General features: G+C 47.9%; 1 protein-coding gene across 1 annotated transcript in view; it reads right to left on the bottom strand.

The window, feature by feature from the left end:
• The window catches only part of LOC116942438 (calcium/calmodulin-dependent protein kinase type 1D-like), a 77,787-nt gene extending 63,177 nt beyond the window's left edge, over window positions 1-14,610 (bottom strand). Inside the window, exon 1 of the mRNA XM_032954362.2 lies at window positions 13,213-14,610. Within this exon, the coding sequence (XP_032810253.1) occupies window positions 13,213-13,301 (89 nt within the window). The 5' untranslated portion in view covers window positions 13,302-14,610. The remainder of the gene's footprint in view (window positions 1-13,212) is intronic.
• Between the last annotated feature and the right edge of the window lie 3,632 nt (window positions 14,611-18,242).

Below are 18,242 nucleotides of genomic sequence, written 5' to 3'. Positions count from 1 at the left end.
TATTATCAGCAGCAGCATCAGAAGCGCAATTATTCCCATCGTCAGCTGCAAGAGAGGAAGCAGCACCATCTCACGATCATCATGAAAAGCATCAGCAGCAGCCACGTTATCATCATCATCATTAGAAGCTGCAGTAGAAATATGCAGAAGCAATTTGCTTTGATATGGGATTACCACAGCACGCAGCCGTTTGATATGTCCACGGTGTTATCAGCAGCGATAGATGTAAATCATAACGATGACAAAAATCATCATCCACATTGAAATCATTTACAGTAATCATTATTTTTTTCAACGGAAATAAGAATTTTTTGTATCTTAAATGAATATATTCATCATCAGTTTCATCATCATTAGTTTTTTCATTATCATCGTCATCATCATCACCACGTCGTGCAGCAGCACTTAATCTCGTCATCACCGCCGTGATCAAGGCGGTGATGACGAGGGCTCCTCCGGGGTTCAGATACCCGGCGCGAGCCGAGTGAGCTGTCAATTAACGCGTGATCCTCGTCCACGCGCTGACAATTACAATCACTCGTGACGAGCAACCCGTCCCCGCCACGAAACCAGACAACAACAACGGCAACCTCAAACAACCCCAAACAACCACCACCTAGAAACAAAACACACGCACAAAAACTCTACCTAAAACAACAACAATTAAAATGGCAATAGTGACAACCAAGTTAACAATGAACGTTGAGCCAACGTTGGTCCAACGTTGAGCCAACGTTGGGGTATAAATCAGAAACAACTGGAGTAAGACATCACCACTGCCGAATATTTTTTTTACAACAAAGCTTTCCCCCAAATAACAACTCCGACGCGCAACAACAACAACCTCTTCAAGCAGAAAGACTAAACATCGAGCGATTCACGACAACACTCTGCATTGTTACTCGTCATCGATTAATATGAACATCAGGACAATCACCGCCATCATCATACTCATTATTCGAAGCAATATCATCATCATTATTAAAATCACCAATACCACTATCAACATACTCTTTGGTTCTTTCGGTAAAGTCACGTAGGTATAAAATACAATAAACCACTATTTTATTTTATTTTCTACCTACGTGACTTTACCTAAAGAACCAACAAGTATGGATTCCTGCAGTCACGAAAGCTTCAAACCACTATCAACATTAAAACCATCACCCACACTAAAACCACCACCAGCATGACCCCCAGAACCACCGGCACGGTGATTTAGTCACGAAAACCCCGCATCTCACGCGGGGCCAGACAACACCCAGAGATCACCAGACGGCTTTTACGCATTCACAAAACATCTCGTCGCATTAACGCATCTTTTTACGAGCTCATCGCGACCTCCGCATGTCTTTTTTTTTAAAGAAAAAAATAAACGCGCAAAATTGTTCATGCCTGGTGTGAAAGCAACAGTGTTTGCCAGCGCGTATATATCCCTCTACGCCGCAGAAATCTGTAATTTCCATGTTTAATGATTCCTGTGCCACTACGACCACTACACTTGTTTACCCAAGGAAGCGTCAGAGAGGCTCATGGCTCTGTTTTGTTATACAGGAGGTTCCTGCCAAGCATTCGCAGTCGATGGTTGCTATGATTCCAATCGAGTCATTCAATGCGGTGTGCTGGGTACGGGAAAATACATCGATTTTTTTTATATGTATTGAATATATATATGTTATATATTGACGTGTGTGTGTGTGCTCATGACTTTCGCTCCCCCAACATCCGATGACGTCACGCCCAGTGGTGTAGTGACGACATCATCAGCTGGGGGGGGGGGGGTGTGGGCAATCGGCGAGGTGTCGCCCCGATATTTGATTTGTCTCGGCACGGTCGCACCTCGAGGCTGTTGTACATCGCGGCTCCTCTTGCCCAATCGCGTCATCGTCACGCTCACGGTCTCGAGCATTTAACGCTGCAGGGGTACTCCGTTTTAAATCAGTGGTTTTTTTGTTGTTCTTTCACACCGTTGTTCAAAACGTATCCTCGTGGTGGTTGTCAAAGGGGGCTTCAACTCATAGCTTTGGCCACTTGGGAGGTGGGTGGGGGGCGGCAAGGTACCCCCTGGCTGCCCCCCCAACGCTCGTCACGATGCCGGTGAGTCATCTCGCACTCGAGTCTTCGCGCACCCAGCACGGCTCGCACGCCCAACCGACCTCCTCCGGTTGGAGCAGAATCCGTCGGCGACACGCTCCGCGCTCCGCGCTCCGCGCACCGGACGACCGCTCACCGCGGCCCGCGTCACGTAGAGAGTGCCACTTCCTTTTGGAATCGAACAATTTGCTGATGCCGCCGCTGCGTTGGCAGCTGTGCGCAAGCGCGATTGACTAAAGCAAACCTCAACACTTTCCTTAATAACACTGTGGCCTTTGACATATATAATAGGAGGACGTTTCGGGAAATTGCCTTTTTGTTATAGCGCAGCAGTGGATGGACCATGGTTGATCATTGATGTGTGTATGTTGAACTTCTTTCGCAGTGCACGTAGCCAACCGCACTAATCGGAGGTGCGGGGGAAGGACGACAAACTAACACACAACAATCAGCTCTCAAGCAATGGTTTTCAATCCAGATTTGAAAGTGCATAGCTCCAGTGGCTTCATAATATCGGAAAGAAGAGCGTTCCAGACGGCCGCAGAAGGGCATCTGAAAGCGCCGCGCGATGCGGTGACCGTCTTTGTTCGTCGTTTTAACCAAAAGTCTCTGCTGCTGCTGCTGCTGCTTCGAAGATGACGGGAGTTCGCGTGATGCTTCATGCTCCTTGAGATCAGCGTGGTATTGTGGCTCATTTGTGGCCAGCACTTTGTGTGTAATGAGTGCGATGACGGTGACGACGTTCCCCCGCAGCATCGCGGATATAGCACGCGTGCGTTTGTATAAAATATTCATGTTTATAGTTGCTTGTGGGTGAGATCATCGTGCGGGTGTGATGCTAATTTCTATCTGTACCCTCTTGGCCACCTGATAGGGGCGAATCAAATGATTCATAATTTAAGACCGGAAGCAGGTGCATTGCTTTGTTGTCCTGGAAAATCGCCCGATGATGCTGGATGTAATTACTGTAGCAGCGAAACGTCGTATTACTCAAATTGTAAATGTTGTGGATTTACTCTCCAACACACCGGTGGGCCGAAGTAGTAACTAATTGGCGCGTTGTTCACGTGACAAACCTTACTGGGTGCATCGGGTGGTGGAGGCTTACGACACATTTATACTTAGGCGATCTAACCCAGCAACCTCCGTTATGAATAATATCGGTAAAGGAAAACATACGGTGTCAAACTGCTAATCAAATGAACGTTGCCACGTGGGCCAATGTACCGATCGATTTGGGTTTTTTTTCTCAGCAAACCGGAGGAGGAATGTTGAAAAAGCGACAAAATGTTTTGAGAATTGACATTTGCACGACGTTTTGCTGGAGATTACTCGCAGTATTTACCAGGTGATCAAGGAAGGTCATCTCTCGTGTGCGTGTGCCAACCTTGTTATCGCACTTCTCTCTGCACAGCCAAATCTCCTAACAGGATGTAAGCTCCCTCAATAGGCTGGCTTGTCGGATAGTCATTACTGTACAGAGAGCGCGATTTACACACGGGTCCTTGGACACAAATTACACGACCATTCTGGTAAAATCAAAGGAAATACATCAACACAATTTAAATGAGAGATATCTAGTGAAATACTGTGTAATCTACACGTAACGAATTCACATGCACGCTCCAGTAAATGCTGTTGCTATTATTATTATTGCTGCTGCTGATACTGCTGCTTCTGCTATTGATGCTGCTACACTCGCTTTTGCCGCTGCATCTCATTGCTGATGCTGTTGGGACTTTCTTTTGCTGCTGCTGCTGTTGCTATGACTACGATTGCTGTTGCATTGACTGATGCTGCTGCTTCGGCTGCTGCTGTTGCCACTACCGCCGCTACTGCTCCTGCTATGCTGATGTTGCTTGTACTCCTGCTGCGACTGCTGTTACGTGGAGGAGGCTCGTGAAGGGCAGCTGGAGGCACTCGCCCTCCAGCAACAACGGAGGTCAGAGCAGCGACGCTCACAACAACGAGCGGAGCGCAGGATGGCTAAAATGCAGCAAGTTGGTACAGCAGGGGGTACAGCTGGTGCATCTGTCAGTCATCTCAGCCAGCCGACCCATGGCACCTGGGTCTGTCCCGAGACCTCCTGTCAGCGAGCCTTCGACACTCCACGTGGCCTCAAAGTGCCCAGGGCCTGACGTCACCGTCACTTACTGGCGAATGGCGGTTGTGTGTTGGTATTGTTGCGACTGCCGCTGTTGCTACCTGGTGTTGCGGTTGATGTTTTCGCTGCTGCTGGGTTTGGGAGCAATCATCTGGTACATCACGGGGCATCCAGGAATCACTCTGTGTAATATGACCCAGCCAAAGGGAGGAATTCCCCCACCTCCCATCCCAACCCTCGAGTCTGCGTCTCGACAGCCTTCACTGCTGTTTACATTACTCGTGACTGAGTCACACGGCAGCCTTGAATGTGAACTCGTGTTGTTTAGAATGTCAGCCACCCCCATATATTTTGTATACACGCTATATTGTACCGTGTGCATTATGCCCTTGTAAGCACGTGTGTGTGTGGAGGATGTGTGTGCGGGGGGGGGAGCGGCAGTGTAGTGGTTAACGCACTGTGCTATGAACTCGGCGACCCGAGTTTGATTCTCGCTCACGGCCAACATCGGTCACAGATCTCTGAACTGGTCCTAGGCCTCTCTCATCGGTCAACTCAACTTGGTGCGTACAGGGTGCGAAACATCAGCATTGGGGAGACAAAGGCGGCCGGGCGTGGTGCTGGCTTCTCACCCCCACGTGTGCCGCGCTGTTTGCTAATAGCACTTGTCCAACCAGCCTGTTCAAGGCTATATGGGGGACCGTTGTCTTTGGATGGAGTGTGTCATAGGCACCATCGGAAACCCAACTTCATCAACATGTCAGTGACATCATCGTCATCACGAACCTTCCAATGCTACTCGTGCGTCCCTCTCAAAGTTGCCCTCACCATCAGCAGCCATTGATCTATCCACTGCTGGATGAATGCCCTCCCAAGCCGTCGTAATCTCTCAAGGGGTTATGAATGAGGAGCACCACCACCACCGCCGCCAAAAAGGGCCATCACAGTCGACCACGACAATATACTGCCACAATCATCCACCGCAATAGACATCTCCAACAGCCGAGGGCAACACACCGTGACAACAGACCGGCTGCAATAGGCCACGGCACTAGATCACGGCAACGACGATCACCGCAACATAGACCGCGATCACAGACCATGCCATTGTACTCCCCGAGTCCACCACGCTAGACCACTGGCGCTCAACGCCTCCAGATCAGCGCTCGTGCTGTGATTCACGTGGACTGGCCGCGCACATGGGAGCGAGAAGGAGCCCCCACCGCCTCTGCCCCCCCTACCCCCCCGCGGAAATCCAACCTGAGTTGGATCCAACCTGAGTTGAATTTCTGGCCGTCGCTAACGCGAGCAGCGGTGAGCGATTTCGCCGCTCGGGCAAGGCGCAACTTCGCCTGATTCGTTTGGCGTGCTGCTCGAGACGCACACAGAGGCTCATATAAGGCAACGAATGAATGGGCGAGTTGACACGGTGAACTTTTGTACCACACTTTTGGTCGGTGCTTGTTGCTGTTGTTTCGTACGGGAGTCTATTGGCAGGAGCACTCCCTCGATACCCAGTGGTTCTTCACCTTCACTGGAGCCTTGCGCCCCCTTGATTCTCAATCGTAAAAAAAAATACAATGTTAATAAACACATGGCTTTGATGAAACAACGTAGCTGTACTTACGTGCCTAATTTGTGTTTCGATTATTTACCTTCTAAAACAAATCTGGCCGTGTCTCGTACCCCCAGAAAGGGCAGCACGCACCCCCAGGAGGTGCGTGCTGCACGCCAGGTGAAGAAGAAGAAGAACCACTGCCTCTATGCGAAGGGAGAGGGATGCTGTCACAGCAAAACAATGTAAATCACTATTAATACAACAACAAAAACATTCCAATATCATTATTTGTTGGAAACCTTTGAGACAAAAAGGAAACGGCCAAACGTCTGAAGCAGGACCCTCTTGACCGAAATAAGCTTGAGACGTTCCTGATTGAAGCCAAGTCAACGTGTGTCTTCCGCCCTTGCTTCAATGAGCATGGGAACAGCGCTCATATCAGCTGGCAGCTTTCACCCAGCAGTGGGAATTCCAGTAGCAAGCAATTCCACATTCCCCGGAGTTTGGAGTTCGCCAACCATGTGAATGTAGGACCACAGAAGTTGGGGGAATGTTTTGGTAGCGCCGATTCTGCCATCCTCGAACACCGTGGTGCGAATGTTGCGCACGTTATAAACCATACACGGGTTTGAGAAGCTATCTGAAAAGTATTTTTTTTTAAATATCATTTTCATTCATCTTTAAGGAGACGCAGCCAGCGCTTGAGCAGCAGCTCAGGACCGATTGTAAATGTCACGGCTGCAGAGAGCGAGGCAAACTGTGATTTGTTTCTAGTTATTATTATTATGAAAGGCTATTGACAAAGCCATCAATTGACCTCCACGATCACAAATCTCTCAGCGCGTGTGACAACAGCCGCAGCAGCAATAACAACAACATTAATACTTCAATTGTTCACCTATTTTAACCGCTTACAAAAGCATCGATGAGTCTGTGGGCTGTCCTGCCTGCAATGATTAACCAATTATGGTCTGTTGTACATTCTCTTCAATCAATAATATAGTTTTTTGGGGTTACATATTTAGAGAGATAATGGCTACGTATAAACTTATTTCCTGCAAAAGAACGGGACGAGAGCAGTTTGGGAATGCTTTTAAACTATTAAACTGTAAACTATTTTTTATGTCACCATGAGCAATGTAGCTCTTTTTCAAAAGCGACCTAGCCACAAATAATAGCCCAAAGAAGCGGCTTGTCACGTGGAATTTTAAAGCAGCCAAATACTCTAAATGCACGCTTCTAAATGTGGAGGGAAACTCCGGGAGAACTGGAGAAAAAAAATCCACGCGGCCACGGGGAGAGAGAACAAGCTCACTCCAAATGCACAGCAGGCGTCAGTGTCTGGATGGCACCCTCGAGTTCCTGTATACTTGGCGAGGGAGATAACATCTCGCAAATTCCGGCGGTACAGGAAAGTGGGATTGGGCGGAATGCACGCAGCCAAAAGGGACGATGATCAATGGGACGAGACCGGTGATGGAATGGCAGCCAAATTCTGGAACATACCCCAGAGGGTAATCGCCCGAGTGAGACGGAGCGTCAAGATCAGCTCATGCGCAGGAGAAAGATGGATCGTGCGGGATCACAGAACCACGTAGGATGAATAATATAATCATATAAATGCGGCGCCCGTGTGTTTTTTTTGCGGGCTGCACAGCGTTGTGCGATGCCGTTGCATAAATTATGCTGAGATATACACACTCAATATTTATACACACTCAGTATATTTATAATAATTATTGTGACGATGGTGGTGGTAGTGGTGGTGGCGGTGTGGGGAGGCCTTCACGCTACAGTGGACATGACGTCGCTGGTCAAGACGACGATGATAATGACGATATAGATACATATCTTAACTGTTACGAGCACATATCTATTTTTCAAGAGATTCCTGGATTTTAGATAAATGCAGCAAAAATAGCAGAGACTTACTTGAAATTTAATATATAGACAAATAGACTTACACAGATGTATACATGCACAGTACTGTCACTTACGGTAGAGAACTCTCGGCTTACTACACAGGCTTACATCGGGACTCTAAAACCTACATAGCAGACAACATTTTTGCATAGACCTACACAGAGACCTATAGACATCCACAGAGGCCCGTATATTTATATAGAGACCAAGAGCATTGCACAGACTTACATAGAACCCCATAGAGTTACGCAGAGAAGAACAGACGAACACAGACCTACATCGAGATCAATAGACCAATACGGCTACACGTGGACTTACTTGGGCTTACATTAAGACCCATAGACTTAGCTACCCCGCACAGACTTACATAATGACCCAGACACTGACACAGGTAGATGATAGTCATTTAAAACCAGATCAATATAATTGCGGAGTATTCTGTTTAGTTCAGAATACCCCATAGTGTCGGGGAAAAAGAGAAATGGTCCGGAGTTTTCCGCGCTTAACCAAATGCGGCTGACTAGCTCAAGCCCGCAAGGCTGAGACACCAACAACAGGACGACAGGATACTTGATTATCATGTAGAGGTTTCGGCTCAGAGATGGAGTTATTTCATTTATTGAGACCATGAGTCTCTTTGATCAACGGAGACGTCGCTTTAAATTAATACAGGAAAACAGAAAACTCACCCCAGTCTCCAGACTAACAACGTGAACAGAGGAAACAATGCACAAGACACTTTGGAATCAGTATTAAATAACACATGCAAACAATGATTAATCATCCATGGACCTAGCTGCGTCTACTTCTCCCCCTTCATCTCACTCTACTGCCCTCCACGCTCTCTCCTACCTCTCTCATCTCACTCTACTCCCCTCCACGCACTCTCCTACCTCTCCCCTCTCATCTCACTCTACTCCCCTCCACGCACTCTCCCACCTCTCCCCTCTCATCTCACTCTACTCCCCTCACGCACTCTCCTACCTCTCCCCTCTCATCTCACTCTAATCCCCTCCACGCTCTCTCCTACCTCTCCCTCTCATCCCACTCTACTCCCCTCCACACACTCTCCTGCCTCTCCCTCTCATCTCACTCCACTCCCCTCCACGCATTCTCTCCGCTCCATCACACCGCAGTTGACCTTCACTCGGTGGGAGGTAGGTCGCTTGACCTCTGCTGCCCCTGGAGCCCCAAACGTCCTCACCACAGACCTCCGTGCTTCCGACTCCCTGCAACTGTTCAACTTTCAATGCCTGATACCTCTCTCCCTCCACACGGTGAGTCTCCTCGTCAAATCTTCACTTTCCCGCGATGCCCCCCTGTTGCATACAGCGTCTTGAGACGCGATTGCACGTGGATGCTGCTCCACAGGGTGGCCCACAATTCAGGATTAATTCGGGTTATTTAATTAATTTTAACACTGTCATTAAAACATTTTTATTGTTTGTTTTTTTTGTGTGAATATTTATTTATTGTCATTATTAATCTCGTGTTTTTCTTCTTCTTCCTTTCCAGATGACATTTATAATGGAAAGAAAATTGACCAAAGACGAACGAGTTCAATTATTTTTTGTGTTCAGTATGCTAAGGAAAGTCCTAAATTCATTTCAAAAGATAATTCATGCATCGTGAATTAATGTTCATGAAAGTTAGTTTAAAAATTTGCAAAAAGTAATTAAATAACCCTATGCGATTTGATTCAACAAATATTACTATCCGATGTGTCCTGGCTTTTGGCGCACCTCTATACATCAAAAGGTGTACGCATTGAACAACAAGAGGTTGATTTGATAATTATAGATGAAATAAACATTTGCTTTTGCGTTTTATCCACGTGTCCTGCGGTGTTTCTGTAATACGAGCATGCATTTTATTATTCGTTAGCCACTGTGCGTGTGTTTAATTGACCAGTGAACGATTACATTTGGCACATGCTCTACATACAGTATTTAGATAAAGGTGCAGCCCTCTCATTCCTGTCTCACACCACTGCTGGAAGAAGGGCATCCACTAGAGGGAGCTCCCTCTAGAAATCCGCTCATCCCGATGTTTGGCCTACTTTTCCAGACGTCTTTTGGAAGAAATGCGAATACCCACACTTTGCCCCACCACGCCGTGGTACACACTGCCGGGTGGGTAGAAGCAGAGGGGGGTTATAGCTGGAACATTATATTCTTGGTTCTTTCGGTAAAGTCACGTAGAAGGGAAGCAATAAAATAATGAAAATATAAATTAATAAAATTATCACGGCGTTTCGACTGCAACACAAGCAATCATCATCAGGTTTGAAAACCACAGCAAGAAAATTTGAAAAAAGTGGCGTTTTTTAAAATTTAAGAACATTGTTTTAATTGGATTCCTGCAGTCACGAAAGCTTCAAATCAAGATTGTTTTAATTGCCACGACGGGAGATGGAACGGTTGACCTCAGGATTGCAAGTCCAGCTTGTGCTGACATTTACATCACGGCAGCGTATAAGTTATGCTTATATGCATATAAATAAACAGGGAAATGTCCGCCTGTCCTCATTTCAAAATAATGAAATATTTTCCCGGCGAAGAGCAATATATCCTCCATCTCAATGATCCATAACAGCGTCGGTTTAAGCAGATAAAACGTGAACCGGTTTTGACCTTCTAGCTCTCAGCAGCCATTACTGGCGCTGTTAAACAAATAGTCTTATGTTGGAAGATGGGACACGCGCAGAAGCCGTACAGTTAAATGTGGGGTCCCTCACCACGTAGATTCGTGTTAATATTTGTCCACTGTCTCGACTTCACAGTGTCAGACGATCGTACATCATCTGTGTTGATGACGATGGTGGCAACAATAACAACAAACACGACTGTATTGTACCGCGACGTAACGTAACAGGCACTGCCATAGGAATGTGGAATTTCCACCATTGGCTTTGGACTCCGAACATAAACGGTGCACCTTACAAGGCTTGTTAAAGCAATGCTCCACTTTTTCCCGGTCCAGACGAATTGTATAATAACCTAGGTATCCATATTCAAAGCATAATACCGAAGCATGTGAAAATAATAGAAATTGGCAGTCCTTCTGTCAATCCACTGCTGAATGAAAGTCTCCGCATGGCGTGTGGGTCACGGCGTATGTTTGGGCAGACTTGACCACGCTGTTCAGTGCGGTTTGTGAAGGAGAGGTCCAGGCGCAGTCCACGTACCACTGACGTTAGCCGTGGCCGGGAATGGAGGTCTGGTTACGGCTCCATAGCGATGCGTGTGTGCAAACGATTCATATCTTTGAGTCATTTGAGACATACGAGGCCGTGAATGTGCTAACTCGTTTACGGGAGTCGCGATCGAGCCGCACGAGCCACCGGATCTGATCGCTTTTTTTCTTCTCTTTGCGTATCACCAATTAAATAGCCATCGACTCGAAATCCCACTCACGTTGTTTCAGGGATCGGGCTCACAGATGATGTGTACATCTTTGCTGAGACGGGGCGGACACACACGGACACACACACATCTGTTGGCGATGATGCGAAACGTCGACACGTTTTTAGCCACCGCCAAAAACAACAACAATAAATCCGTCGGAAAATAAACATCCAGCGACCCTTCCATTGCGCCCGCAGTGGATGTAACACGATGCCGAATTGTGGATGCAGAAATCGACATTTGTCGTCGACTCTTCCTCCCGGAGGCAAGGCACAAGGTCAAGGGGTCACCGTGGCCAAAGCCACCGATGCCCCCCCCCACAACTGTGCCATCGCTTCCTGTCCTTCTCCCAGATCTTCGTTTGTTAAAAAAAAATCAAACATCCGACCTTCAAAGATCTGGCCCTTACAAGTCTCACCATCACTGCCATGAAACGAGGCCTTCCCCTCGCTACACACGTGCTGCAGTCACTGCCCTTACCATCTCATTACCACAGTCTGGCTTTAGGTCTTCCCCCCGGCCGTCAGCCTCTGGGTGTCACTCGAATGCCTGTTTTGGTGACCTGTCCATCTCCATGCTGCACACACGTCCCGCTCATCATAACCTCTTCTTCTAGACTACATCTACAACGCTCTCCTGCAACATTCCATTCCAAACTTCCAGGTTGCCTAATCCTAACCTCCTTCATCCCGGCACAACTCCCACCCGTCACAAGCTCATCTTTCTGAGTAAATCCGCACGCGCGGCACACCACATCGCGAGTGTACCTCTTGCTACGGCCGTGGCGATTATCTGCGTGCTACTGAGGTCTACCGACAACCGCAAAAAAATATGTATATCGAGAATTAAGTTCTGAATTTACAATGCTTGCGATTCCAAACTTCCACGGTGCTTATCGGATCTTAGTGAAACCAAGAGCACCCTCTGCGCGCGCCTGTATACCTCGGCCAGAGGTTTAAGTTCGAGTCGCTTTGTTAGAAAGTCTTGTTGCTTGGCCCCGTACAAGTAACACAGAGTCAGTAGGTCACACGTACGGCTCTACGGAAGGGCAGCTCCGAGGGGCAGGTGCTGCTCACGAGAACCCCCCTTAATAAACATGCCAACGTTGTGCTGACGTTGGCATGTGGCTGGAACCGTTGGGCCAACGTTTGGTTCCGACGTTCGCCCAACATTTCCCATGCTTACTGGGGGCTATGGCGTGGGGACGCACGGGGCAGCAGCTCGCGGGTAAAGGGACACAGAGCAGCAGCAACAACGACAACAACGACGACGACGATGGCAACAACAACTACAACAACAGCACCAACGATAAGAGCGTTGTCATGAGCACAACGGGGAATGATCGTGGCGTGTCACGTGATGCCGCGGAATCAATATCGCGACAGCACCGTGACGGGCACGAGCTTCAGTGCATTATTGATGACCATGAATGATGATGTTGTTGATGGCGATGTTGTCGACAATTAAAATGATGATGGTGGAGTCAATGATGCTGATGATGATGTTGGTGTCTATGATGATGTCGGTGTCGACGATGCTGATGGTGATCACGACACTAACGATGTTGATGAGTGTGGTGTGAAATACAACTTTAACGACGATGAATACAACATTGACTGTGTAGATGATAACGATGATTACAGCAGTGAGGTTGATGCTGGTGCCGATGATGATGATGTAATGGTGTCAGCGATATCGTTCATTGCAGCGATTATCATGGTGGCGATCGCAGATATTGATTATTACAATGTCGACACTAAACCAAGCACTGATATAGTCTATACAAGTACAGTACTGTACTCTATGGCAATAGCTATTATACCCGTCACCATCACGATTACCCCACCGCCACATCACCACAAAATCACCAGATCACCACCACCACCACAGCATCACTACATTATCACCACTACATAACCATCTCTCCACCATATCACTACCACAGCATTACCAACCACATCACAGACACATAATCACCACCAGCACATCATAACCACATCACCACTACATTGTCACCACCACAACTCCACCACATCACCACCACATCATCATCACCACCACATCATCGCAAGGGCTGAGACGGCAGGGCATGCAGTAATGGAGGTGGGGGGGGGGGGGTGACTCACGTGCCCAGCACCTCCTTGAAGTCAAATATCTGCTTGATGTCCTGGGTCTGCTTCTTCCACGAGGGTCCCTCTTCGGCCTCTTGAGACATGGTCGCGGTCTTGCAGTGCCAGGCGGCACCCAGCTCACCGGAGATCCCAGAAGGTCGCGTCCCCGCAGAGCTGGACCGCTCCCCGCGAGGGGAAGACGATGACGCTCCCGAGGGGTGGACGAATGCTCTCCCTGACCTCTCCCGATCGCGACTCTCTCCTGCCTGTGTCTCTATCGCCCTCTTCTCTCTCTCTCGATATATCTCCGATACGCTAGTGTCTCTCCTGTATGATGAGTGTCTTGGCTATGAAGGTATCCCTCCCTATGCAAGTCTCTCCGAAAAGTCTCTCTCTCAAACGCGTATCTCTACGCCCTTGGGTATCTGTTCTATTCAACCATCTGCTGTATGCGTCTCTCCAATGCACGAGTATCGTTCCTCGGCGGATCTCATATGATTCTCTCTCCTCACAAGATTCCCTCCCGTAATGAGTTTATATCGGTCACCTACACGAGTCTCTCTCCAAAGCCAGGCCCCTGCAAACAAACCCGATCTCATATGAGTCGATCTCGCTCCTGCAATACGTCTGTCTGCTCCGAGAGTCTCTGCTCTGTAGCAATCTATCCTCCAAGTGTATGTCTCCCCGTGCTCTTATCTTAGACGTCTCTCCAATTCGTATCTCTCTTTAGTGCCGATTATCGCTTCGATGCGAGGAGTCGCTCTCAGGTACTGGTCGATTCTGTCTGTCTGTCACACACACACACACGAGTCTCTCCCCTCCTACACGAGTCTCAACCACTCGAAGCGAGAGAGAGAGCGGTCTCTCTCTGTCTCGGAGAGCCAAGGCTGTCGGATTTCCGAGCTTGACGACGCTAGCGCTGGTAAATATACACGAGCGGCGGATTTTCAAATATGTCACGTAAAGACTCAGATATATTTTTTTAAATACCGGCGAATGGCATAACCAACTAAAAAAACACAAACGCCAACCACGCGCTGTCTTTAAATTAGAACGAGGCTTGTGATAATGTAGCGATAGCGACGACTAGTATTACGACAACGACGATGACGATATTCGAGACAATACGGACGATGTTGAACCAAGCTTGGGGAGTGGTCGTCGGTTGCTAAACGATAGAAGCACTGAGCATGTACCTGCTATGGGCCCTGCGCCGGTCTATGTGTCTCGCACGAATACGTATGTGCACACATACACGCGCAACACAAGGGATATACACACGGCGCTCTATACAAGACAGCCCGAGAGGACGCGGTGAGCCTTGTGGTGCGAACAGCGGCGATGCTAGCCGCCTCTGCCTCGCTCGCTCCCTCTCAACGCCAACGCGGACGGGGAGGAGGAGAGGGGGGAGGAGGAGGAGCGGGAGGAGGAGGGAAGGAGGGAGGAGGAAGCGTCGATTTTCAGGAGCGGAACATTGAACACTCACAACTTGCTACTCCCCCCCCCGCCCCCACACGCCAGCACCCCCCACCCTTCCAACAACCACCTCGCCACCCACCACCCCCCAACCGTCTCCCCCACCACCAACCCACACTCGCACTACTGTGCGCGTCCGGAGGCCCATACATGGGTCGGATCCGAGCCAATTCATCATCATCATAAGCAGCAGAAACCAGCAGCAGCAACGTCGTTGCTGCCATCATAACCATCATCAGCAACATTATCGGTGACATAATCAATCATCTATAATGTGCTCTTCACGACAATTGGTCTTAATGCACAAACTGATCACCATTAAATTGATGAAAATAATACTATTCTTTACCCTTTCCGGCAATAATACAGGAGGCGTGAAGACGTTCAAACACCAAATGGACACCTATTGCAAGGCATCAAGATACCAATCACGATTATCACAATACAACAGCCGCAGCACATGGAGTTGTTATCCCCTGGGGTTTCGTCTTCGGTGACAGCTGTTTCCTGCCACACGCAAACATGCATCCTTCACGATACTCGCTTGAGGGTGTTATCGTTATCACATAACGGCATTCATTCGATAAATACACACAGCCACATTTGTTTAGATTGTGAATTTATGTTTTTTTTTACTCATGCACAGTGGTGTGTGTACCTAACTATACTGTGAGTGCATCTCACCGGAAATTTAGTCGTAGCTCTAAAATGTACACGCAATTATTGCTATTAATTTACGGTTTGTTATTTTGAACGCAATGTTTGCTCGTTCATCTTCGTATGGCAATTAAGTTCATCAAGGTAAATGTATCGGCCGTTCACACATTTACTGTATGCGGTGTGGACCTGGGTTCCGTTACCTCAACGGGTCTCATCTGCATTAAATAAAAGATGACCCCGACGTACGCCGAGATAACTCGGTAGTTTAACCAGACTCATGAAGCCTATCGCACACGCGAGCCAGCCCAGCCAATCTCAAACAAACCATCGCCGTCTCATTGTTGGTGTTGGATTAATGAGGATGTTTTGTTGCATTTTGCGCTCCCTGTTGTCGCCGCCGCTGTGCCGTTAACGCGTCTCTCGCTCTGTGCTCGCACGCCACCGCCTGTTTAACAGTGGAGCTCGCCACCACGTCAGCCGTTCAGCACCACGGACAGCGGCAGAATCTCGTCGGCTCGTCTCACACGCTCGCCGTTCAGCACCAGGGACAGCGCACCGTCCTTTATGTCAGCCGATTAAGCGCTGAAGCATTAGACCGCAATCGCTTCAACCATCAGATTTGACCGAGGCCCGCAGAGCAGTAACTGTCCCGGCCCTGTGATCCGGGGATACGGGCACGTCGCGAAACAACGTGGCCTCGATTAATGCCATTTGAGAAATGATGTTGCCGTGTGAAGACTCAAGTGACTCAAAACTGGAAAGTATCGGCAGTTTTTCAAGAGCAGGTATTGTGTAACAAAGACTTAACGAAAAAAATATATTCTTGGTTCATTCGGTAAAGTCACGTATAAGGGAAACAATAAAATTATAAAAAAATATAAAAAATATGTTTCCCTTCTACATGACTTTACCGAAAGATCCAAGAATATGAATCCCTGCAGTCACGAAAGCTTTAAATCGAAAAAAAGATGTTAATTAAAATGTATATGGCTTGCACATGACAAGCCACTTTAGGTGACAAACGTTGCTTCCTCTTAAAAAAACTGCTTCACTATCCACACCCATCGGTGTCTCCCTAGGCTGGTCTTCATCTAAGCTCTCCCTTGCCAGAGTTAGCATCATCGTCATCATCATAATCATCATCACACTAATTGAACAATTTGTTTAATTCTGCTTACAGCTGCATAACTACAATAAGTACACCAACAAATTGACAACACAACAAAAAATGTCCCTTTTTCAAAAATGCACAATGGATATTTTGAGAGGGCCTGATCCGGCCTAGAGAGCTGGAAAAACGTCCTCGTGTCACTACCGTCTTCACATCGTCCATAGGTATTCAGCATATACAGTACATACGAGGGAGTGCGCCATCAATGAAACTTTATTTCATACCACGCATTCACAAATACAATTACCACAGGGTGCTTCACAAGTAAAAATAACACCACAGCACATCAATACAATGTAATTTACACAAAATAATGCAATGTACAGTATACATATTTGTTGAAATACGGACACGGTATGAAGGACATTATAAATACATCTTCAGCCTGAAAAAAAAAACGCAACAGCTTCCTTATCAGATGGTGTTCATGATGCACTCCACATCAACACGTCGACCAGCACACGCTGCACCACGAACACCCTCCTGGCAGAGACACGTGAACAGCAAAGGCGGCTGATACTCGGACTTACGAACCCACAAACCTAGGCTGTGAACCCATAAACGTGGGCTAACAGCGCATGTTTGCACAAGGCGAGTGAGGATTTGCACGCCCACTCACCATCCATCCCTTTCATAATCCATCCGTTTCAACATCTATCCATTCGGCAAAACGGACGACAAATGCAGACGTGACAACAGCAGCGAGGCAGCTATTAAAATATACCCAACCCACCGGCTCTTGCGGGAGGTCACGAATTCATCAATAGACATTCTCTTCTCAGCACGTACGACCTCAAAGTACATCGGGAACACGCGGCTTCTCCTCCCTTAACCGCTCTCTCTCTCTCGCGACCACATCTCAGGCGGACAGACATCAGCGCCATCCGCTAATGCGCCCGCGTCCTGATTAGCGGCCCTATTGTGAAACAGGGGGCGCCGCGTTAATGCCACGCAGCCGCCCGACGGGACGATCGCGGGCCACGCGGACGGGGGGCAGCGAAGACCCCCACCCCCCACCCCTACCCCGGCCGGCTCGCGGCGCTCGAATCGCAATAAAAGGCGCGCGGCGCTGAGAATAGGCCACGCAGTGTCACACGCATTAGCGATGCTCGTCTTTATACCCGTTCCTTACCGACGATCACGATTCTCCCATACGCTTTGTTCACGCCTAGCATCCTCGCCCCCAGCCCCCTTTGAATATGAGGGGGTAAAATATTTATATATACAGGATAGATCTTATCTTGATTCTTAACGCACATTTCTTGACTTCAAAGCGGCCAGAAAACACGCGATTTTAGAAGCTAAAGCAGGTTTGAGTCTGGACCGTGCTTGGATGGGCGATCACCGTGTACCCCAGGTTTGATATCGGTGGCTTCGGGGCTACGTCGTTGGCAGCAGAGGGCAGGGAAGCAAAATAAATTGTTGATCGGGCTGTATTTTTATTATTACACGCTTTTATTTAACTCTGTTGTATCCTCAAATCTTGTAACTAAATTTTAACCCACTTCCCAATGTGGTATCGACTGCAAACTTGGTATACTTATGTCATACTGATGACAATCCTATATTCTATCAAAAAAAGAAAAACATATTTTTAAACCATTCTTTTTTACATGTTGTTTCGGCTTGGGTCTAATTGTCTTACACGCTTTTATTCAACTCACTTTGTCTGTTGTTGTATCCTGAAATCTTGTAACTCAATTTTAACCCACTTCCCAATGTGGTATCGACTGCAAAT

Source organism: Petromyzon marinus, chromosome 14 (assembly GCF_048934315.1).
Source record: "Petromyzon marinus isolate PM22_M1 ecotype Great Lakes invasive population chromosome 14, UKy_Petmar_22M1.pri1.0, whole genome shotgun sequence".
Taxonomy (NCBI): Eukaryota; Metazoa; Chordata; class Hyperoartia; order Petromyzontiformes; family Petromyzontidae; genus Petromyzon; species Petromyzon marinus.
The sequence above is the reverse complement of the archived record's forward strand: the minus strand, read 5'-3'. Positions and strand labels throughout refer to the sequence as shown.